The sequence below is a fragment of the Trichoplusia ni genome, chromosome 24 (assembly GCF_003590095.1).
Source record: "Trichoplusia ni isolate ovarian cell line Hi5 chromosome 24, tn1, whole genome shotgun sequence".
NCBI classification, from domain to species: domain Eukaryota; kingdom Metazoa; phylum Arthropoda; class Insecta; order Lepidoptera; family Noctuidae; genus Trichoplusia; species Trichoplusia ni.
In genome coordinates this window covers 1,590,951-1,610,326 of record NC_039501.1, presented here as the reverse complement: position 1 = coordinate 1,610,326, position 19,376 = coordinate 1,590,951, and the positions used below count along the sequence as shown (strand labels likewise).

Genomic DNA, 19,376 nt, shown 5'->3' with positions numbered 1-19,376 from the left:
CCAGCTGAATAAATGTCGTTTCCACTGAATGTTTGTTTGCAACATAATCCAGTTATTTCAGGACTACATTTATTTATAGTTTTATTTAAAGTACGGTTGACACACAATTTCGCATAATTCTGCTCAACTACTTAAATCATACTCTCTGCATTAACTATGATATAAATCATAATATATCTATCTTGACATTTTCATATAGTTAATAATTGTAGGTTATAAGTGTTATAACACGAGTTACAATACAAACCTTTTACATATAAGCATTTGATATTTCAGCCAACTGTCTGTAATTGTAAATCAATACTAATGAATCCTTTCTTTTGTTACAGCATACGGCAAAGTATTTCTAGTTAGGAAAAGATGTGGCATCGACGAAGGAAAGTTGTACGCCATGAAGGTGCTGAAAAAGGCATCGATAGTACAGAAACTGAAGACTGCGGAACATACTAGGACTGAAAGACAGGTCAGTTTACACTAAATACACTCGTTTACTTGTAAATTAAAGCAGTGAAACAAATAATGTAGAATACTAAGAATTCTCTAGCTGCAAAAGAAACAACATCACTTAAAATGCAAAGTACAACCATTGGAATCTGAACAGAGAGTAATATAAAAATACTCGACTGTTCAGAGAAAATGGATTTACGCCATCAACTGAAGCTATGTCTAAACAGTCTAATAGAAAATACTAAAGCAAAACGCTGCGAGCGTTTTGAAATTTTAAATTAAAGCATTACTTGAATATCTAGGTCACGGAATAAAAAAACTTTCAGCGAGCATTCCGTATTACCTCCCAACAATAACATTTCCACGGGCTCCTCCAGGGATTTAACGTAGGTCCCTTATTGAATTCTATCGAACAGTAAATTGAAAAGTCTGTCATATGTAAAATTATACGAATTCAACAGGTCCTGGAGGCTGTGAGGGCGTGTCCATTTCTGGTGACACTGCACTATGCTTTCCAGACTGACGCTAAACTACACCTTATACTCGGTAAGTAAAGTCCATTTTCATTTAATGTTCTGATTTCTTAATGTATGTATGGATTTTCTTTAATCTTGGTAAAAGATCTTCGTTGTATTTATATAAATGGATTAGTTTCGTGAACCTGAAAATAAATCTCGTGGATGGATAACACTGTAACAGAAAAGTTTTATTCAAATATTCATACTTGATAAATCATCTAATTACATAATAATCCAATAACTACCTTAAATGAACTTGACAGACCAATAAAGATAGATCCAATTATAACTGTTATCATAGTTCAAATACTATCCATCGCCTGTAACTAGGCATTATCTTGACTCCTAGATAGTTAGCAATAGTCTTGAAACTGATTACATACTAATTGGATTAAATGGTGGCGTATTGCGGTGGAGTGCTGTTTATATTGACATTCGTTTGCTTATCAATTTGAATTGTGATAGCGGTGAAGTTGTGGTTAACAGTTTAATCGTTATGACAATTTTTTTTGGGACGTTTACGTAGTTAGTATTATATACAACCATTAGTTCGGTTTTGACAATTAAATTCTTGTTTGTTAATGTTAGGATGCGAGCAGTCGAAGATAGATCTTGATGGCGTGCAATTGGCTAGGCTATGCCCTGGACGAATATGGGCTCATGACGATGATGATGATGATTGTTAATATAATGTTCTCTTTTTTTCTGTTAGAATCCAACAATCATATTTATTTGTGAAACATAGGTAAAGATACAGATCTTATGTTTATATGGAGTATCACTATGTTCTGCCAAATACCTGAACTTGCCGTTGATTTATGTTATATAGGTATGATGTTAACAAATTTAAAGTTTTTGCTTATAATACGTTTATTAATTTAAAACATAAGTTACTGGTAGCTAAGAGGCATATACATTTTCGTCTTTAGGGTTCAAGGACTGGGGACCAAAATCTAAGTAGAACCTAATTCTGATATCAAAAAGGTCAATCATTGTTCATGAGGTCAGCTAGCAACATCACAATTAAAATAATACTTTTAAATAGGTAAATGTAGTTCCACGTGTATGCTAATTTACAGTGAACTAGCCATCTAATAGACAAACTGTTTTATTACATACAATATTAATAGATTCAATGATACCTTAGTCATTGTTACGTTCGTAAATTATTACCTCACGGGTGTTTGTTAAAGTCATGATGACTTTCATAGGGATAAAATCTTTAAAATTTCAATTTGGTCTTTGAATTATGGAAAATTTTGGAGGCATTTATTTGAAACCTGGGGTCTTGTAAATTGATTTTTAAATATTAGCCAATGTACTTAATTGATCCACCCTTTATTTATGGTAGTACTTGTTAGTGGTTGTGTGTACTCGAAAAAAACATGTTACTGTTTTGTGTGTACATAAATTATTAAGTAACTTAATGAAATAAGGCTAACAGTTGGATAAATCTGTCAAAAATATGCAAAATTCCATTCCAGGGCAGAAGAAAATTAGATTACTTACTGTATCCGTTTTTAAGCAAGCACAAAGTGATTTTTATCACAAATAATAAATTACGCTGTATCTGACGTTAAAAAAATGTGATGAGAACATAAACCAATAACCTTAATTTTGCCCTAACTGTAAGTACTATCCCGTCTCTATCCAAGGAACTTTCTCCAAGGATCCTTCGAGGGCATTACAACAAGTATAAAACCTAGACGTAAGGAACAGTCTGAATCGATGTACCAATGTGACCCGGGCACGGAGCCCTCACCCTGCGTGTCGGAGACCTTAAGTTCTTTCAACTTGGTCCTGTTACGCAATCCGGGGGTACGCGTCAAGGTAGGGTCAATGGAACCACTTGACATAACTTGGTTCGACGCACCTACTTTACGTTGGCGTTTCATTTTTAAAGATTTGCGATTTCGAGTCTGCTAATCTATACTTAAATCAAAGTAGGTTTAGTTTTTTAGTTTGTGACGATGTAGGGAATAATTATCTTAGGATCTTCTCTTTTGTGAGTGATGCTACATAAAAACCCGAAAAGTACCACACTGCCTAGGGAAATGGACACACATTAGCTAGTTTGATGGAAATCCAACTACAGGTACATGATAATAGGAGTAATTTTTGGTTGAAACTATTTATACAATGAATGAGCTTGCTATTTCACGTATGGAAACTCCTAGACTGCTCAGTCAAACTTATAATGGAAATATAGATCATCTTGAAGTTGAAGACATGTCACAAATACTGCATTCCTGTCCAAGTTATATGACGAATAATATAGCTAGTAGAATAAGCTTTCTGGTGAGTAAAATTTTAGTTGAACTTTAATTTTCAATTCAACTAATACTCAAGAACACTGCTATCAGACTAATGCATTAATCATTAACATCAGTACAGATGTACATTAGAATTTAGATGCATGATGCAACGAGGCGCATGTATTTTTAATTGTAAATGTAACACAATGTTTCTCGAATCTCAAGTAGGTACCGTTACATATAAAGACTTGATATTTGAAATTCTGTTTCTATTGGATTTAGTTAAGTATTATGGTAATGAAGAAGCCGTTTTAATAGAGATAAGGGATTTTGTTGATCAAAAACATCAAGATTTAGTAAAACATTAAATAAATAAAACCGTAGTTTAATTTTTATTACGAGTCCATGTGTTAATTATTAGTCTTTGATTCTTTTTACCCTGTCTCTGATTACTAACTACAATTAATATGTTTTATTCATACACTGTTTTAAATCACTTGGAAATAATACTAGGTCAATTTAACCAGGTCTCAGTTTTCTACAATATTCAGCTCTTATCTCGTTTCAACAATATATCTGGATGCACAGAGAATACTAACTTCAATATAAAACGTCTCAACAGGAATACAAAATCATATATATTTGAGTTCATACGATGCAGTATCTCCGCCTAAAGTTATTTTATTAAATATAATATTAAAACAGTTGCTTGTTGACTTGGCTCGCATAATTTTAAAGAATCTTATACTCTATTGAGTACGTTTTACTAGTTTTTTAGTGCTATTTTGTTACGCATGTTCATCGATGTCCTAAGATGAAGTAAGGCCAAGTACTTAAAACATCAAAATATTTGCGGAACCAAAGAACACCCAGCTATCATCACCAAGAATCCCAAAATTTTCGTAAAACTCTTTGGCAGAGCTTCATACACAACTTGGTTTTAAATGGCGTGTGTTGTTACATCTTTCGCCTCCATGTTTGGATAAATTTAGAACGGTATGCCCAGGATATGTTGTAATGGAATTAGAAATAATGTTACATTAGAGGCGTGGACTCAGTGTTGCGAAACAACTTGAAGGGAAGACTCCAGTCGTGGACTATGATGACTTATCAATGGTTCTTAAGAGAATTGATCATTCTTATGAGCTATAATCGCCTTGCGAATATGACGTCTCCGTCTATACTAAATAAGAAAAATACTCAATTATGCTGAAGAAATACAGTTAGAAAGTGACCTTAATGAAGGATAAAAAATTACCGTAGTATCATACATCAATAGTATGACTAATTGACTAGATTCTGTGTGCGAATCTTACTCAGACATAAGCGTGTCAAGGGGATATCGACGCTACTTACGCAACGTAACACATTTGTTTATTCCAAACCTTATTATAATGGCTCCTAAGTCTTTTATCGAGTGTAACGCTGGCAGCTCGACTCGCGAAATCGTGAGGTTGAGTTGTTTTATTAGGTTATTAATCGCATGAAATTTTTCTTTTGGTAAAATTGTGAGAGCTGGTTGTTAGTGTCAAATTGGAATTATAATGATATCAAAATTGCTCACTTTCTTTAAAGATTACTAAATTAATAACAAAGTTCAAGACATTCATTATTTGGTTGTGTATCGGGTATACATAAATGTAAAAACTGTCAAGTGTTATTGTCTGTCTAGCTATGTGTGAATTCAAAATACTGGAAGCTTCGAATTGAATCTTAGAATCGCCAGACGAAGCATGAATGCCGATCATGGTGAGCTATCTGTGCTGGTCCCTTTTATACAACACAACCTTAACTCCGCAATACGCAGACCAGTATCAATATCATTTGTGAAGTACTAAATACCAATCATTTATCCATCGCCTTTTTCTCTGTCTAATGATGATCACCTTTCAAAACATATCAATAACTTTCCAACAAGCCATCAAGCTCGCACTTAATTGTATTACCATAGTCATATACGTATCGACAAGACTTCATTGAACTTTAAAAACGAAAGTTTGCTGGTGTTATAACTATTATGCGTCTAACTATTAAATGGTGTTGCATTGACTGGGTCAATGGTTGTGTGCTCATCTTTACAACTGGTGTCATGATGTTGGCTGTATTATAGTATGTGTGACTTTTTAATGTTGACGAAAAAATAGGACAATACTTAAATTTAAGACAGGTCATTGAGATTTGGTTAGATTGTGGAGGAATTGCTAGAAGAGGAAATCTATAAATGTTATTAATCAGTCCTCTAAAAGTAGAAAGTCGACTAAAATTTAATTGAAACATATCAAGTTGTTTGTAATAACACAATTTCTAAACCTAATGATGTTACTAGAATGTCTCAAGATAATCGCGACACACCATGACTTAGCAACTCCTGTAATTACATACATCCGATTGATTGTAATAATGAATGTCATAATTATATTACTTGCCAATCTAGACGTGTTTGTCCAAATTAAAATCAATAGAAATCGGCTGTCAGTGTTCAAGACCCACAATTATTATATTGGTGAAGGTTAATTTCAAGTTATGGATACTTATAGTATGAACGGACTTTCATTTTGATTCGTCTATTGAGGAAATATTTAAAAATATTAGACGTAATTTGGTAGATTTTGTGTGCATCACTTAATATATCTTATTTAATAAAAGACAAGAATACACTTCAAAAGCGAGAAAACATGCATCCATCATGATGGACATGACTTTGAAATCCTCGAAACTGAATATAATGAAAAACAAACCACTGTAATTAGTGTCGTAAACAAAGAAAATGTGAATGAGCAAACACAAATAGTATGCCCTTGTAGTGTAAGACTTCTTGGAGGTCGATACTTGTTTAGCATCGTAAACAGTTCCTATACGGCTTGTTATTCCTAGCGAGTCGCGAGTCGCGTAATAGATGCAATTTAGACAGCTAAACCTACGATGGAAGATGGATAGAAATACAATATTAGATAACAGACGGACGCGGCCAAAATGTGTTAGAAATATCTCAAATATAATTTGTATTTTAATTCCATCACCTTGCTTTATAGACAGGGGATTATTTTATTGAAGGATCTTGTTGGGTTTGAAGATCTTCAACTTTTCATTTCACTTGACCTTTCATACTTTTGACACCAATTTTTGTTATGCTGATAAAATCGGTACACCATTATCCTCAACGAAATTTGTCCTATTTACATTTTAATTTCAACAAGTCTTCATTTGACCATGACGGTGATTGCAAAGTCATGGCCTTTTAGAAAATTCTTCAGAATGATGAATGACAACATTATGCGTACTTAGAAAACGCCAATTCCCAAGAAGCGGCTGCATACTTTTCAGATGATAGATTACAAGTCAAAGGAAATGTGGCACGCGAAACACTAAACTTGCGTAAATGTTCATAAAAAATAAAGGCTTTGAAAGTGTGGCAGCTATTATTTAACATCATATTTTAACCACGACCCTGGCGAACGAAATGCCGTTTTAAAATTCACAGTAGCATCTCCAAGGTTGAAAGAGCAACAAAATAATGTACTTTTTAAATTCTCTCCGACTGAAACCGGTGGAATAATCAAAAGAAAATATTTTCATTATGAGTCTGAAGTTTAAATTTGCGTTAATATATCTTCATTGTGTGTTTTTCGCAACTAATATGGGGTTAATGTCTTTGCAAAACATGTTGAAAGATTCATAGTTGCAAGTAATGGCGCTAGGGTTTTTTTAATTTACATGAAGTACGTTGTCTTTCCTGCGTATTTAGGAGCCGATTCAGATTCATTCGATGGATTTCTGATTATGGATGAGTGTGTTTTTAACGAATTAAATGTTAGTGATACCAATAACAATGACAGCCGTTTGGAAGTTTAAATGACTGTGGGCAATATTTTACCAATAGTTAGTTGATCGCGTGTTTAGTCACTTTTCCCCGTACATGTGACGTTTCATGGCAAACTTAATCATTTTCAACTAGAACTTCAGCGTACTTGTTTCAAAGTCAATAACTACCCTACTCTGACCTTAGCCGTCAATAGCTCACTCGTAAAAGTCAATGTATTCTAACGACTAAGCGGCCATTATTCTTTTTAAGCTTTTGATATTGAAATGATATTGTAATTTTTCCATAATTTTTGTTCATGTTTTTTATAGCGGCATTTTTACTTCGTAAGTCGTGCTTGCTGCTTAAGATCTTCAAATATTAGAGATCCTTTAAATAAAATTAATAAAGGTCTACACGAAAGATGTTACTTGATGTCATTGTTGAGACGGCTTTTCTGAAATCTCGCAAAGAAAAGATTTATCGTCAAGTCTTAAATCAATGCCACTTTAGAAAATTACTTGCGCTTTTAATTTAATATCTTTCAGTTCGCAAATTAAATTTTTAGATGAACCTTTTTGTATTACAATAACTTTCGTAAGGTTGATTCATATTATTTATTTAGTAAGGGTTTGTTAACTCGGCCGCTAGGTGCTAAATGGAGACAATGTTTTACCATCTATGTAAGTATAGTACACAGATACCTTGTTGCGATACCGGTCTTTGACCAACGGTAGTCCATAATTTCACATCATTAGAGTGCAAATCGCCTTTTAAAGAAAGGCGAAATGCCATAAGCGATCATATAAGCAAAGTTCAGAGTTGAGGTTGCAAAAGAGAAACACCGACACGCAAGCACTGCCACAATCAAATTCGTTTATACATGAAACGTGTCATAACCTCAATCACCGTGGACAATACTTTAATAACATGTAGAGAATATATTTCTGCACATTCATAGTTTAAAAAAAGTACGCCATTTACCTGAGAATATGATTGCCAAACAGTATGCAGACCTACTTTTGCGGCGCCTTGACCTACTGCCCCTTCAATAAAGAATCTAATAGCTCACGCCTGCTCAAACTCTAATAATTAATGATAAATCTTTTGAACTATAACAGTTTTTGTTCCTGCGATTGCATCTCTAACCTTGACATATCGACTTACATCTTCATTGTTTGATCACGTTTTACCATCTAACGAGGTTTTCTTTGCAATTGTAATTTCTGAACGCCTGAATTAAGAATGAAGGAGATTATCTGTCTTGGCAACAGGTAATTAACTTATTGAGAAATAGAGTCTACTGGTACTTTATTAGCTATCTTTAAAATCCTCTATTTTAAATCTGTTGGATTATAGAATACATTATCAATATTGACTTCTGGTTGACTCTGGAACATCTAAAACTTGATGGATTTCCGTTGCTTCTTAATTGGATTGTTTAATTTCTGGATCGTTTTCATCTGAATCCTCACTTGCGTGTTGATCCGACACAATTGCTTCGCTGACACAAGTTTTAATTGATATTTGGCAACTGTCCGGATTCAGTTTCGGCTGTCGCCCATATTTGAAAGTGAAACGTTGAATAACGTCAACACAATGATTTTTGACCCCATTCAAAGTTTCAATTTTCACTCTTTGCAGTTATATTCTCAAATGTATGGTTTTGTAAAACGCGAGAGTTCAGTGTGGTTGGTATCAATTATGTGCAATTTCTGTTCCATGTGTTAGTTTTCCTTGCGTTTAAAATATTAATTTGTGTTTCTTTATTTATTGGTAGCAATAAATTATTGTGGCGCAATTTTTTATTTTTTATTTTTAGAATTACTATCGTAAGACTGATTCATTATTAAATGATAAATACGCGTGAATAAACCGTTGCATCATTTAATCATTTCTTTTTTTATATTAAATATTTTATAAGCATCTGTTGTTTCAGTCGACGGATCTCATGATCTTTCGCAAATATAATTAGGGGTACTTCCATTCACGCTCGTTATCGGAACCTATATCGTTTAAGCCAATAATGTTGCTACTATAGTTTCATAAGTCGTTTCTCGCCTTGACCCGACGCCGACGGACGTTTGCGCTTTTTCCCCTACTAAAGTGTTTGTAATCCATTGTTCGGTGTTGCACGTGCACTACCTACTTCGATGGTGTTCTATTTCAATGGTTTTCGCGATTGGCTCTTATGGTATTTGTAATATATTAATTCTGGAATAGTTCTACTATAACTTTCTTAATAAGGTTTTTTAGATATGTCAAGTCTCCCTTTATGTAAGCTTTCCCGATGTTGGTTGGATCTCCGACTTTCTCGGATTTAGTTGAATGTCCGAATTTTAAATCTTTTCACTTCCTATCTGCACTCCACGACTTATTTTGTGGGTATTATCTTTCTCAATTCCACTTTTCATATTTAATTTTACTCCGGAATTTGCAATGATTCAGTTTGATCTTTAATCTTTGGATAAATTAACACTTACCGACAGTTAAGAGTGAAAATTATGAAATATGAAAACATATTGTCGTTATTGGTTCGAGTGCATGCAATCTCATTTCTTCAACTTGTACCAAATGCGAGGTAAGGCGCATTGGGAAACGCTCGACATAATACAATGTCGTAATGGCGTTGATACTTGACACGGTCAGGTTGCTCCGAAGATTGTTTGTTTCTCGTATTGATATGACTGTATTGAGCTTTTCGATGTGTTGGTGTATTGCCATAATATCAAGGGTATTGCTCGGCACGTGTAACTAGTAGTACGGGCTTCCTAGTACAACAAATGTAATGAACATATCCATTTTACGCGGCAAATATTTTAAAAGACTATCCATCTTAGTATTGCTACATTCATATACTTGGTATAACATGTCTAAATACTTGTAAGACAAGGAAACATAACTTTATACTATCGTAAGGTAAAAATAGCATGAGAATTTCTATACGAAACAGAAAAACAGTTCCAAGTGTGTCTAGTATCAGGTGTTTTCTATCCCACACTCGTTAATGGTTGACCTAGAAAAACTGAAACACCACTCGTAGAGCCCCTGGTATATAATTACTTTGTGAATTTTTAATCAAGTCCTGACCATGGTATCACATTTTGCTTTTCGCGCTAAAGTTCTCAGCTATCCTTTTTGATTAAATATTTATATTGTATTGTCATTTGTTTTCCCTTTTTGTGTTTTTGTTGTGTAGTATTTAAAACAAGACAGAGTTTTGTTGGTTCTATTAATTATTTTTTATAAGAAAATTATGCAGATTGCTATGAATGTATTTATACTTATGGATCTTTTAAAGCGAATTATTCATAATGTTCGATGTGTTGATTTATTACCGATTTATTTCTTTGGCATTATGACAAAATACCTGTTCCAAAGAAACCGTTAAGCGTCTTTATCCAAAAAAATCTTGACCTAATCTAATAATAATAATAATAAATCATTTATTATCAGGTAACAAAGACCCATAGATAAATACCTTAACCTAAGTATACATACAACACCGAAGCCCTTATCCGTTAGCTCTCGAACCGTGACGTCAGCTATAACGAAACCTGAAATATGACGTCATTGACATAATGTGTCATTATTCTTGGAATTTGAGTAAGTTCATTCAGAAAGTTTAAGAAAACGAGTTTAGTGACAGGCCTTAGTTTCCTAAGAATTTTTGTAAACATTAAGATGTTTTTTATGTAATTTGTTATAATCATATTATAATAACAAAAACTCAATTACTCATTGAAAACACTACAATGACGCCTTTCCCCAGTTATTTTTATTTTTCCACATCTGTAGCAGTTGATTTCCTTTCATAAAATCTAACTTAACATATAAAAAAACCTGTACCAACAACGTTTTCAAATTCTAATCCCGATGTACTTGAACTTATATAGAGGACAATATCATTTATTTATACAGCGTTTTGACATCATATACCTCCCGTCGACCCTGTCGTATGCTGACCTAATATGTCTGGCTTATACATGATGATATGAATTCATTACGAATATCTATTTAAGTATTGTTATTGTAGTTGTGGGAGCGAGACAGCGTAATAGTCGGCGTAGAGCGGCGTCTCTTTTCCACATTTGTAAAAGATTACTTTGGTCGTATCAAGAGGCCTCCTGTTGTGTTTCTTACATAGATATTTGAATTAATTCGTATTATTTACTAACCTTTAAGCTCTCAAAGTCAAGTGATATAGCCTTAACAATGGTAGGAATTGTTAAAAAATGATATTTGTTTCCCGTAAGTCACGTGATTACCTTATCCAGAAGTTAAAAGTTTCCCTCAAGGATCATGCTCTCTCTGTCTTTGTAAAGGTGGATGTAGAGACAGGTAGATATTAACTAACGGTATTGAATGTCCTTTTGTAAATAGTGCTGTTAAATTTGTCTAAACATTCGAGCGATTCATTTGTTTCTAATGAAATATCAATGTTTAAAGGGATACAATAACCTTAAATACACATTTTTAAATGCTTGCGTTTAGTTTTTGCTGACGAGTTATCGAGACGTACGCCGGTTATAAGATAATATAATTCAATATCCTAACGAATACGCTATAACTGTATATGTTTGATTTAATTTCTCGTTCGTTGAACTGTTTTGCATGAATTGAGAGTCCAATACATTCACATGATTTTGACTGTATAATTTTTCAACAAGATTTTTTCAAATCTTTATACTGAACTGTGTCTAAAACTCTATTCTTACCACACGTACATTAGAATGTTTAATAAAAAAAAACCCGTGCAGTAGTGCTTATTATAATAGGTAAGAAAATTGTTTTCGTTCAAGTAAGTACAAAAGCAAATGGAAATAATGTCCATTAAAGAACCACGCTATGGTTTTCTCTAAAAATTCTTTATCAAAAGATCTGAACAAAAACCGACCTCAATTTTAATATTTATTACAATAAAAAGTTGTTGAAAAGTACATTAAACACGTGTACTTTCACTTTGGGTAATAAAACGTTTAGAAATGCTCACATTAAGTACACATTATGTTCCCTAAACGAGTGTACACACTCACACGCACATACACTTCTTAGTATGGTGGTTTGTCAATAGTAATTTGGAATTACTTATTTTTGTGACGATTAAAGAGCTTACAGGCTGTTCCTCGGGACGAATGACACATTTTAATCATCTTTAATTTGATTTTATCGCTTATTGAAGATATCAATTTTCTAATATCAATGTTATTTTTAAAGATACTAAAGCTTTTTTCATTAATTTTGCATAAAAAACTACTCCCGCAATGTAGTGTCGCCGCGCCGTGGCTGTGGCAGTTATTGTTTTGTCCAACTGCTATATCTTTAAGAGCGTTTTAACTCAAGAAAATATCTAACAATTCTGGCGAAACGGTAGTTAAAGTTATTTCTAGCCACATATACTTTTGTAATTAACACAATGTCTTCGTAGCACATTATAACAATGTTGTATTAAAATGATAATGTTCATCTCTAGTTTTATTATCGTGGGCGGTATCTAGGCCAGTCTTGATATTTCGACCTACATAACTTGATAATGCACCACGCCCCCTTGTTGCAGATCTGTTTCAAGTTCAAGTAGTTTTATAATGAGCTCTTAATTATGTAACGGATTTTTAAAGACCGGTGGTTAATTTTAGCATCGAAATTTTTCGAAAACTATTTTGTCTTTCAGGTTTTTGTCTTCATTAAAGAATTGCTTGTAGAAAATTTGTCTTATTTGTGGGTGATAGTAAAAATATGGGAGAAATCAGTTCATATAAATGACAGTCATTTTGCTTTTGCAGTATCTACTCTCTTTGGAGATTTAAAATCTATATCCGAAACTATTTACATAAGACTATCTTCACAGTGTTATAGTAGACAACATATCACTCATCGTACCGTAAACCTTATATCACTTAGTCCTAAAACTATTTAATCTACAATATTAATTTGAATGCTATAACTAATAGTCTAAAGACTACAACAGCTAAAATACCTAGTACACTAAGATACCACATAATCTTTTCCGTCTTCGGTAGTACATTAAAAAGATGAACAAAAAAGCGAACCGACTTGCTAATATTGTATTTTCTTTTGTAGACTACGTTGCTGGAGGCGAGCTTTTCACTCATCTGTATCAAAGGGAACACTTTAACGAGAACGAAGTCAGGATATACATAGCTGAAATTATATTGGCTTTAGAGCAACTGCATAAGGTAAGAGACGATAGTAGTATTTTGCTATAAGACATAAGATTGGTGGCTTAAATTTGTTCATTAATTGTGCTTAAAATGGGATGTAGGTCTAAAATAAGCAATCGATCGACTTAAAAAACGGGAGAAAATAATGTCCCTGACATTGCGCTGATGGATAGAATGACAATTGAAACGGTATAGGTTTTTCTAATTTTCGATCTAATCTAATCGATCTAATATCAAAATCAAAAGTTTTTATTTATAATAGGCCGTTTTCCAGGCCTTTAAATTCTAGATCGAACTCGACTCTAGGTGCATATAACTTTTTTCCGTATACTAAATTCTGCTTTCGATGCTTACCATCTTTGTAGAAACCTGGGTAGGTGTTTAAGTAGAGGAAAGTCGTCCTTCTGAAACAACCTGTGATCACAGTTATGTAAGCACTATGACCACGAAATGTGACACAATTTCCTCTCATATTTCACCCACTATTAAGTATGAGCAGTCATTTGGAAATCCATGCCATGTAGGTCGTACAAATCGACGACCTTATTAGATAGGTCACTAACTCGCGTGGGTTTGAAGCATTTCGTTTCACTACCGTGCGAAACAATGATTTAGATCACATTCTTATTGGCATGTGTTCCTTTTCCTTGTTCTAATTTGTGAGTGGGAGTTAGTTAGTGCAGTTTGTATTATGTTTATTCTTTCTTCTCATTATTACGAAAGAGATTATCTTCCTATTTTAGTATCATTGTCATTACGTTATCGTCCTTTATTCCTCTCTTCTGTCTTCAATAATTCACATCACACATCTTTTTCTGTCTTTTAAGCAACATAATTACTGTGTGTAGTATCTTTAACTCTACCCTTTAAACTTACTTTGTAAATTCTGTTGCACTGTTAATCTGTCTGTGTTCTTTAGCTCTGTAGCACTTTGAGACCTATCTTTTTTAATAAAATGGTACCGTTTATTTTTAAGTACAGTTAAACATAATATTTTTGTTTTGTTTTAAAATCTAAAGTCAACTCTCATCTACCTCTTTATATTCCCTATATCTTGTGCTAGTGCCGCTGGTTATAACATTCATGACAGCATACTAATGTTTATAATCTCTCCACCAGCTCGGCATAATCTACCGGGACATAAAGCTCGAGAACATCCTCCTGGACGCTGAAGGTCACATCGTGCTGACCGACTTCGGTCTCTCCAAGGAGTTCTGCGGCGGCGAGAGCAGGGCCTACTCCTTCTGCGGGACCATCGAGTATATGGCTCCCGAGGTCGTCAGGAGCGGCAGCCAGGGACATGATATTGTAAGTTTGATTTTATGAATATTTATAACACCTTGTAGGTTTTACAGGGTGGAAAAACTTCGTCCATATTGGTAGGGACGGTGCTGTATCTCTGAATAGATTTATGTAGTCCATCAATGAGTTAATCAGAAAAATTAATATCTGGATAAAAAATATGTGTATTTATGAAGAGATGCACTAGGTTTGATAGAACTCAGTGCGTAGTGAAGTGAAAACATTTAATATTATAAAGAGAATCTTTCTAGAATATTCTTACACACTTGAATGAATAGAGCATGAACAAAGGCGTTTGCACGATGCTACACCGTGTGAAACACTGTAAAACTGCGCTAATTTAGTCTAGGCTTTAATAGAACCGAAGACTAGACATGAAACCAGGCTTATTTAAATTTCAACTTACAGTCATAAATTACCATATAACTAAGGCTGGGTTAACGTTTAACCTGTACGTCAATATATAAGTATAAGATATTTTATAGTGACGTGTATATACCACATTTTATCATCATTACCTGTTAGTCAATCATCTAAAAACCGTACATAAAAAGCAATAATTACTCAATCCATACGTAGACGATTGGATTTTACCTGATAGCTGGGTGAATCACAAAACCATATCGGCCCGGTTTCTCAATGTTTGCAAATGTATTGCACAATCTTATGCCCTTATTATTGAAGACTGTCTTTGTTGTTGACTCGTTATTGTTTCGTTAAGATTTAAAGTCTATCGTTCATGTGGCGATACCACGGAACTACGGGCTTATTGTGTATTAATTTTTGATCTCATTGTCAAACACTGTAGTGTTTTGGGTGACCCTGTCCAAGCATTAAACTTTATCATGTACCTCTTTAAATACTAAATGTATTTAATAATTACTAAAATCGACCTACCTATCGAATTTGTAAAGTAAAACTGTTGCTATTGTGGATGAGATAAGAAGCTTTACATTGCTTCGAGCGGTGTTAACAAGGTTTTAGTCAACTGAAAATTCCTCCACTTCAGTAAGCTCCACCACTCAAAGTTGGATGCAGTTGTGAAAGACTCTGCCCTACGTCTTGTAGTGTGTAGTCTGCTTGCACAACAGTACATGCTCCCGATATACGTCAATTTTAGTATCCAAGTGACAATTTTAAAATCCCTATACAGACACAACGAGATTCGTAACTGGTACGCGTCATTAGATACTAAAGTATGGTACATACGTGGACACTAGCCCGAGCACAGCACCAACGGTTTCCTGATACGGTGTCCGTGTCAGCAACAGAAAGTGTCTACGTTTGTACAGCGTTGAAGTCGTCAGGTATCAGCGGCAAGTTAGTCACCTCGTGTACACATGAGCTAAGATATATTGAGAAACACTTACCCAGATTGGGATGTCTGCTTCAGATTTGGTGTGAGGTATTCAGAACGAATCCCGGTACACTTTCAAATATTAACGATTCAATATATTGTTATTGTTGTGTAATTCGCTAGTGTTGAACTATATATAGAATTTATCAGCAATTAGGTAGTCATATCAATCAATCATGTAAAGATAATTTGTTATTTGAATATCACTATTACTTCAGCATATTCTATTTTTTTTTTGTACGCGGAATCTGAATTTTACCAATTTCCCGCATTTTAAGTTTGAAAAAGATGGGTTCAGAAGTGCTAATGATTCGATACACAAAAATACAATTTTAAATGATCCAATTTTCTTTAGTGCAACGCTACTTCAAAATAACAAAGCAAATAATTCTATATCAGCATTTTAGCAATGACATAACAAAATCACATAGATACACACAAACCAACGAGACAGTTTAATCCATTCAGCAGTTTTATATAAAACAAAATCTGCCGAGTTTCAATTAGTATAGGAACAGCTACGTGACATCAGTTACTCTTACGTAATGGATGCTCCAGTTTTCCCCCCCACTGCTAAACTAATTATGCTTACCTACAACGATAGTTGAACTAGGTTACTATTGTCCTTGCTTTTTTAGTTTATTTAGAAGACATTTTGTATAAAATTAAAGGTAAATGAACAATTTAATCGTAGGACATTGACAATATTACATTTATTCATTTAATAACGCGTATTCCTGACAAGGTGTGTTTGTTAGGTCCCAAAGTAGTCGGACTATGCTGAAAGCATGAAGAATGTAATTGTACACATTACCTTCATTATCTGACCATTGCAAGAGGTCCACTGTTGGACATATGCCCAGTTACGCTTATGAAGTAGCCTATGGTGTTTCTTGTCGGTTCTTCTCCAAAGTAAAAACATTTCGGAGCAGCGAAACTGAAGTCATTCGATGCAACTGTTTTAAGCTTACTCAATTATTTAATCACTCATCCCTTAAGCCATCTTATTACCTTGATACCCGTCATATACACGAGCGAATCCGCAAGCAAGAGCTACCTTGTACATCACAAATCTCAACCAGACATTTATTTTCAACAATGATCATCTATTCTCACGATTTACGCACACAATTACCCATATACACAACCGTAAATACAGTCAGCTGTTCGCATTCATGAAACCGAATAGATGGTAGAAAGTTAATGTACAATGCTACAACATTCTTTGCACCACCTGTCTGAAACGTTCATACAATAAACCCCTTTATAATTTGACTGTTAAAGGAGAAATTAGCTTGTGCGTTTTGGTTTGAAGATGTTTATCGCAGCTGATTTCGTGCCATTTGATGATTGCCTGCAATTATGCGTTTCTGTCACGGGTTAGCGGGAAATTCTTCTTTTGTATTGAACTAGTAGTGAAGTTAATTATGTGTGTTGAATGTAGAAATTAAATGTTTGATTCTTAAATAGTGGTAAGGATTATGATCGATGCTTTAGAAAGTTTACAATATACTTAAGGAGTTCTATTGGTCGCTTCATGGCTTCATGATTAAGGATTCCTGTATGGTTCGAAACTGGTCAGTCCAATCCCAAAAAAATGGTATGCACTTAAGTTTAGCGTGGTGATAGTTAGTTGGGTGATCAATATTTTTTTGTAACTGTCTTTCTCTAAACTGGGGTTCATCTTATATTTTACAGACCTATTGCACGTTTACAGATTGCCATTCATAAATAAGGTTATTTAAAATTATAAGGTCTAGGTTGCTTGTTTTGGGAAGCACCGTTGCTGGACATACCAACAGTAAACAGCATTATATAGGCCAAACCTCAGGAACAACCACCTTTAAGACTACACATCGTCCGTTATAGCTACCATCTAACCTATACCCAGTTAGCACAAACCTAATCACACCGCCAAACGGGTCGCTGTCACAATATTTTGGTATTTGGACAATGAACGTCCGTTGTCACAACGCCGTAGGAATATAAATTACGTCAAAAATACCGTAAGATCGTGTACCTTGTGCGGAAACAGGCCTTGAGTGCTTCACTAGAAAATATATGAACAGCTGTGGAAAACTTGGTGAGGAAGTGAGGATTAATGTTTTGTACGCCAAAAGAATTGAGTGATCGTCAATACTAGTATTATAAATGCCAGAAACACTTTGTCTGTCTGTCTGATTTGTTTAACATTATTCTCGTACTTTAACAGCCGGAAAAGTTATTATGATTTAAGGATTGTGCTTTGAGAATAAGATTGTTCTTGTTGCTTTTTCAAAACGAGCATTATTTAGTCCTTGTATCACAAACATTCAAATCACATCACAAAGACACTCAGACTCAGGACAAGCATTCTTCAAATACCTATCCTACGCGAGGATCGATTCCGGAAAGAACTCGCGACTATTTGTCTATTTTCTTCAATAATAATGTTCTCATCCGTTTCCTTCACCAACACAAACTCACAGTTTATTTTATATAAACTTGTAAGAAAGCCACAGGACTGTAGTATCATTTAATAAGGCAGCTTTGGCTTCAGAACTTTCTGACCCCGTTCAAAAGTTCGTATCGTTTTCAACTTGAAACCCACTTCTGAAGTTTACCTTCCTTATTTGTGTGAATACAAGATATACCTTTCGTACTTCTCTAAGAGAACCATTGCTTTTAATGGTTACTAATAATACAGTACCAATTAAATCTACTAATAATACAGTATTTGAGGCATTCTTATCGTCATCATCAGCCTTTAAACACCCACTGCTGGGAATAGGCCTCCCTTTGTTTTCTATTCTCCTCTTTCTTTTGCCCTCGCATCCGTCCTATTTTACAGAGTGATTAAAAATCTGTCAAACCGGATAAGCTGAAATAAAATGATACTTAAACTCTTTGAAAATCATATCAAATCATAATACATGAATTAAACAGGTAATTCTCAATAGAAACCTGTATGTTCCATCCTTGTCTGTCACGCGAATATTTCATATCCGCCGTCTCGTTCAGACCGTGACCTACATGACTGTTGCGATGTTTTTGCTAATTCGGTGTACAGTCAGCAGAACAGTGGAAGTGGTTATACTCAAACATTAACAGCACCTTTTGTTACAAAGCTGTGAGGGTAACTGTAACCTACCTACCTACCTATCCGCGTTCCGAAGTACTCTGATAAAGTTTGCTTGGTGTATACCTAGTAACGTGGTGCTCATGTACTTAGCAAAGCATAAATAGCGAAGTTATTATAAATTTAACAAAAGAAATATGACTGCAAAAATATTACAGTTATTGTTCCCAATTTGCTTATTTACTTGAATTTGTTACTTTATCACTGTTCTTGTGTTATGCAGTACCTACAAAATTCCAAGAGTTTTTTCTTATGATATAACTAGGTAGATCACAATTTTGAGAATTCTTTACTAGTTTACTCAAAACAGTTATGTAATGATCACGAGATGCCGGAGTAAAATAAATTTGGCACAGGGAAAAATACATGTGTTACTCTGTATTAATTTTGTGTTCTTC

The 19,376-nt window shown here is 34.2% G+C and overlaps 1 protein-coding gene across 2 annotated transcripts in view; it reads left to right on the top strand.

Moving 5' to 3' along the window:
• The window catches only part of LOC113505114 (ribosomal protein S6 kinase alpha-5-like), a 55,067-nt gene extending 40,368 nt beyond the window's left edge, over positions 1-14,699 (top strand). The window contains exons 3-6 of one of the 2 annotated variants that reach the window (XM_026887640.1): positions 330-463; positions 909-993; positions 13,101-13,216; positions 14,321-14,699. In XM_026887640.1, coding sequence (XP_026743441.1) covers positions 330-463; positions 909-993; positions 13,101-13,216; positions 14,321-14,527 — 542 coding nt within the window. In that variant the 3' untranslated portion in view covers positions 14,528-14,699. The remainder of the gene's footprint in view (positions 1-329; positions 464-908; positions 994-13,100; positions 13,217-14,320) is intronic. The other variant, XM_026887641.1, reaches the window with a different exon arrangement.
• The last annotated feature ends 4,677 nt before the right edge of the window (positions 14,700-19,376 follow it).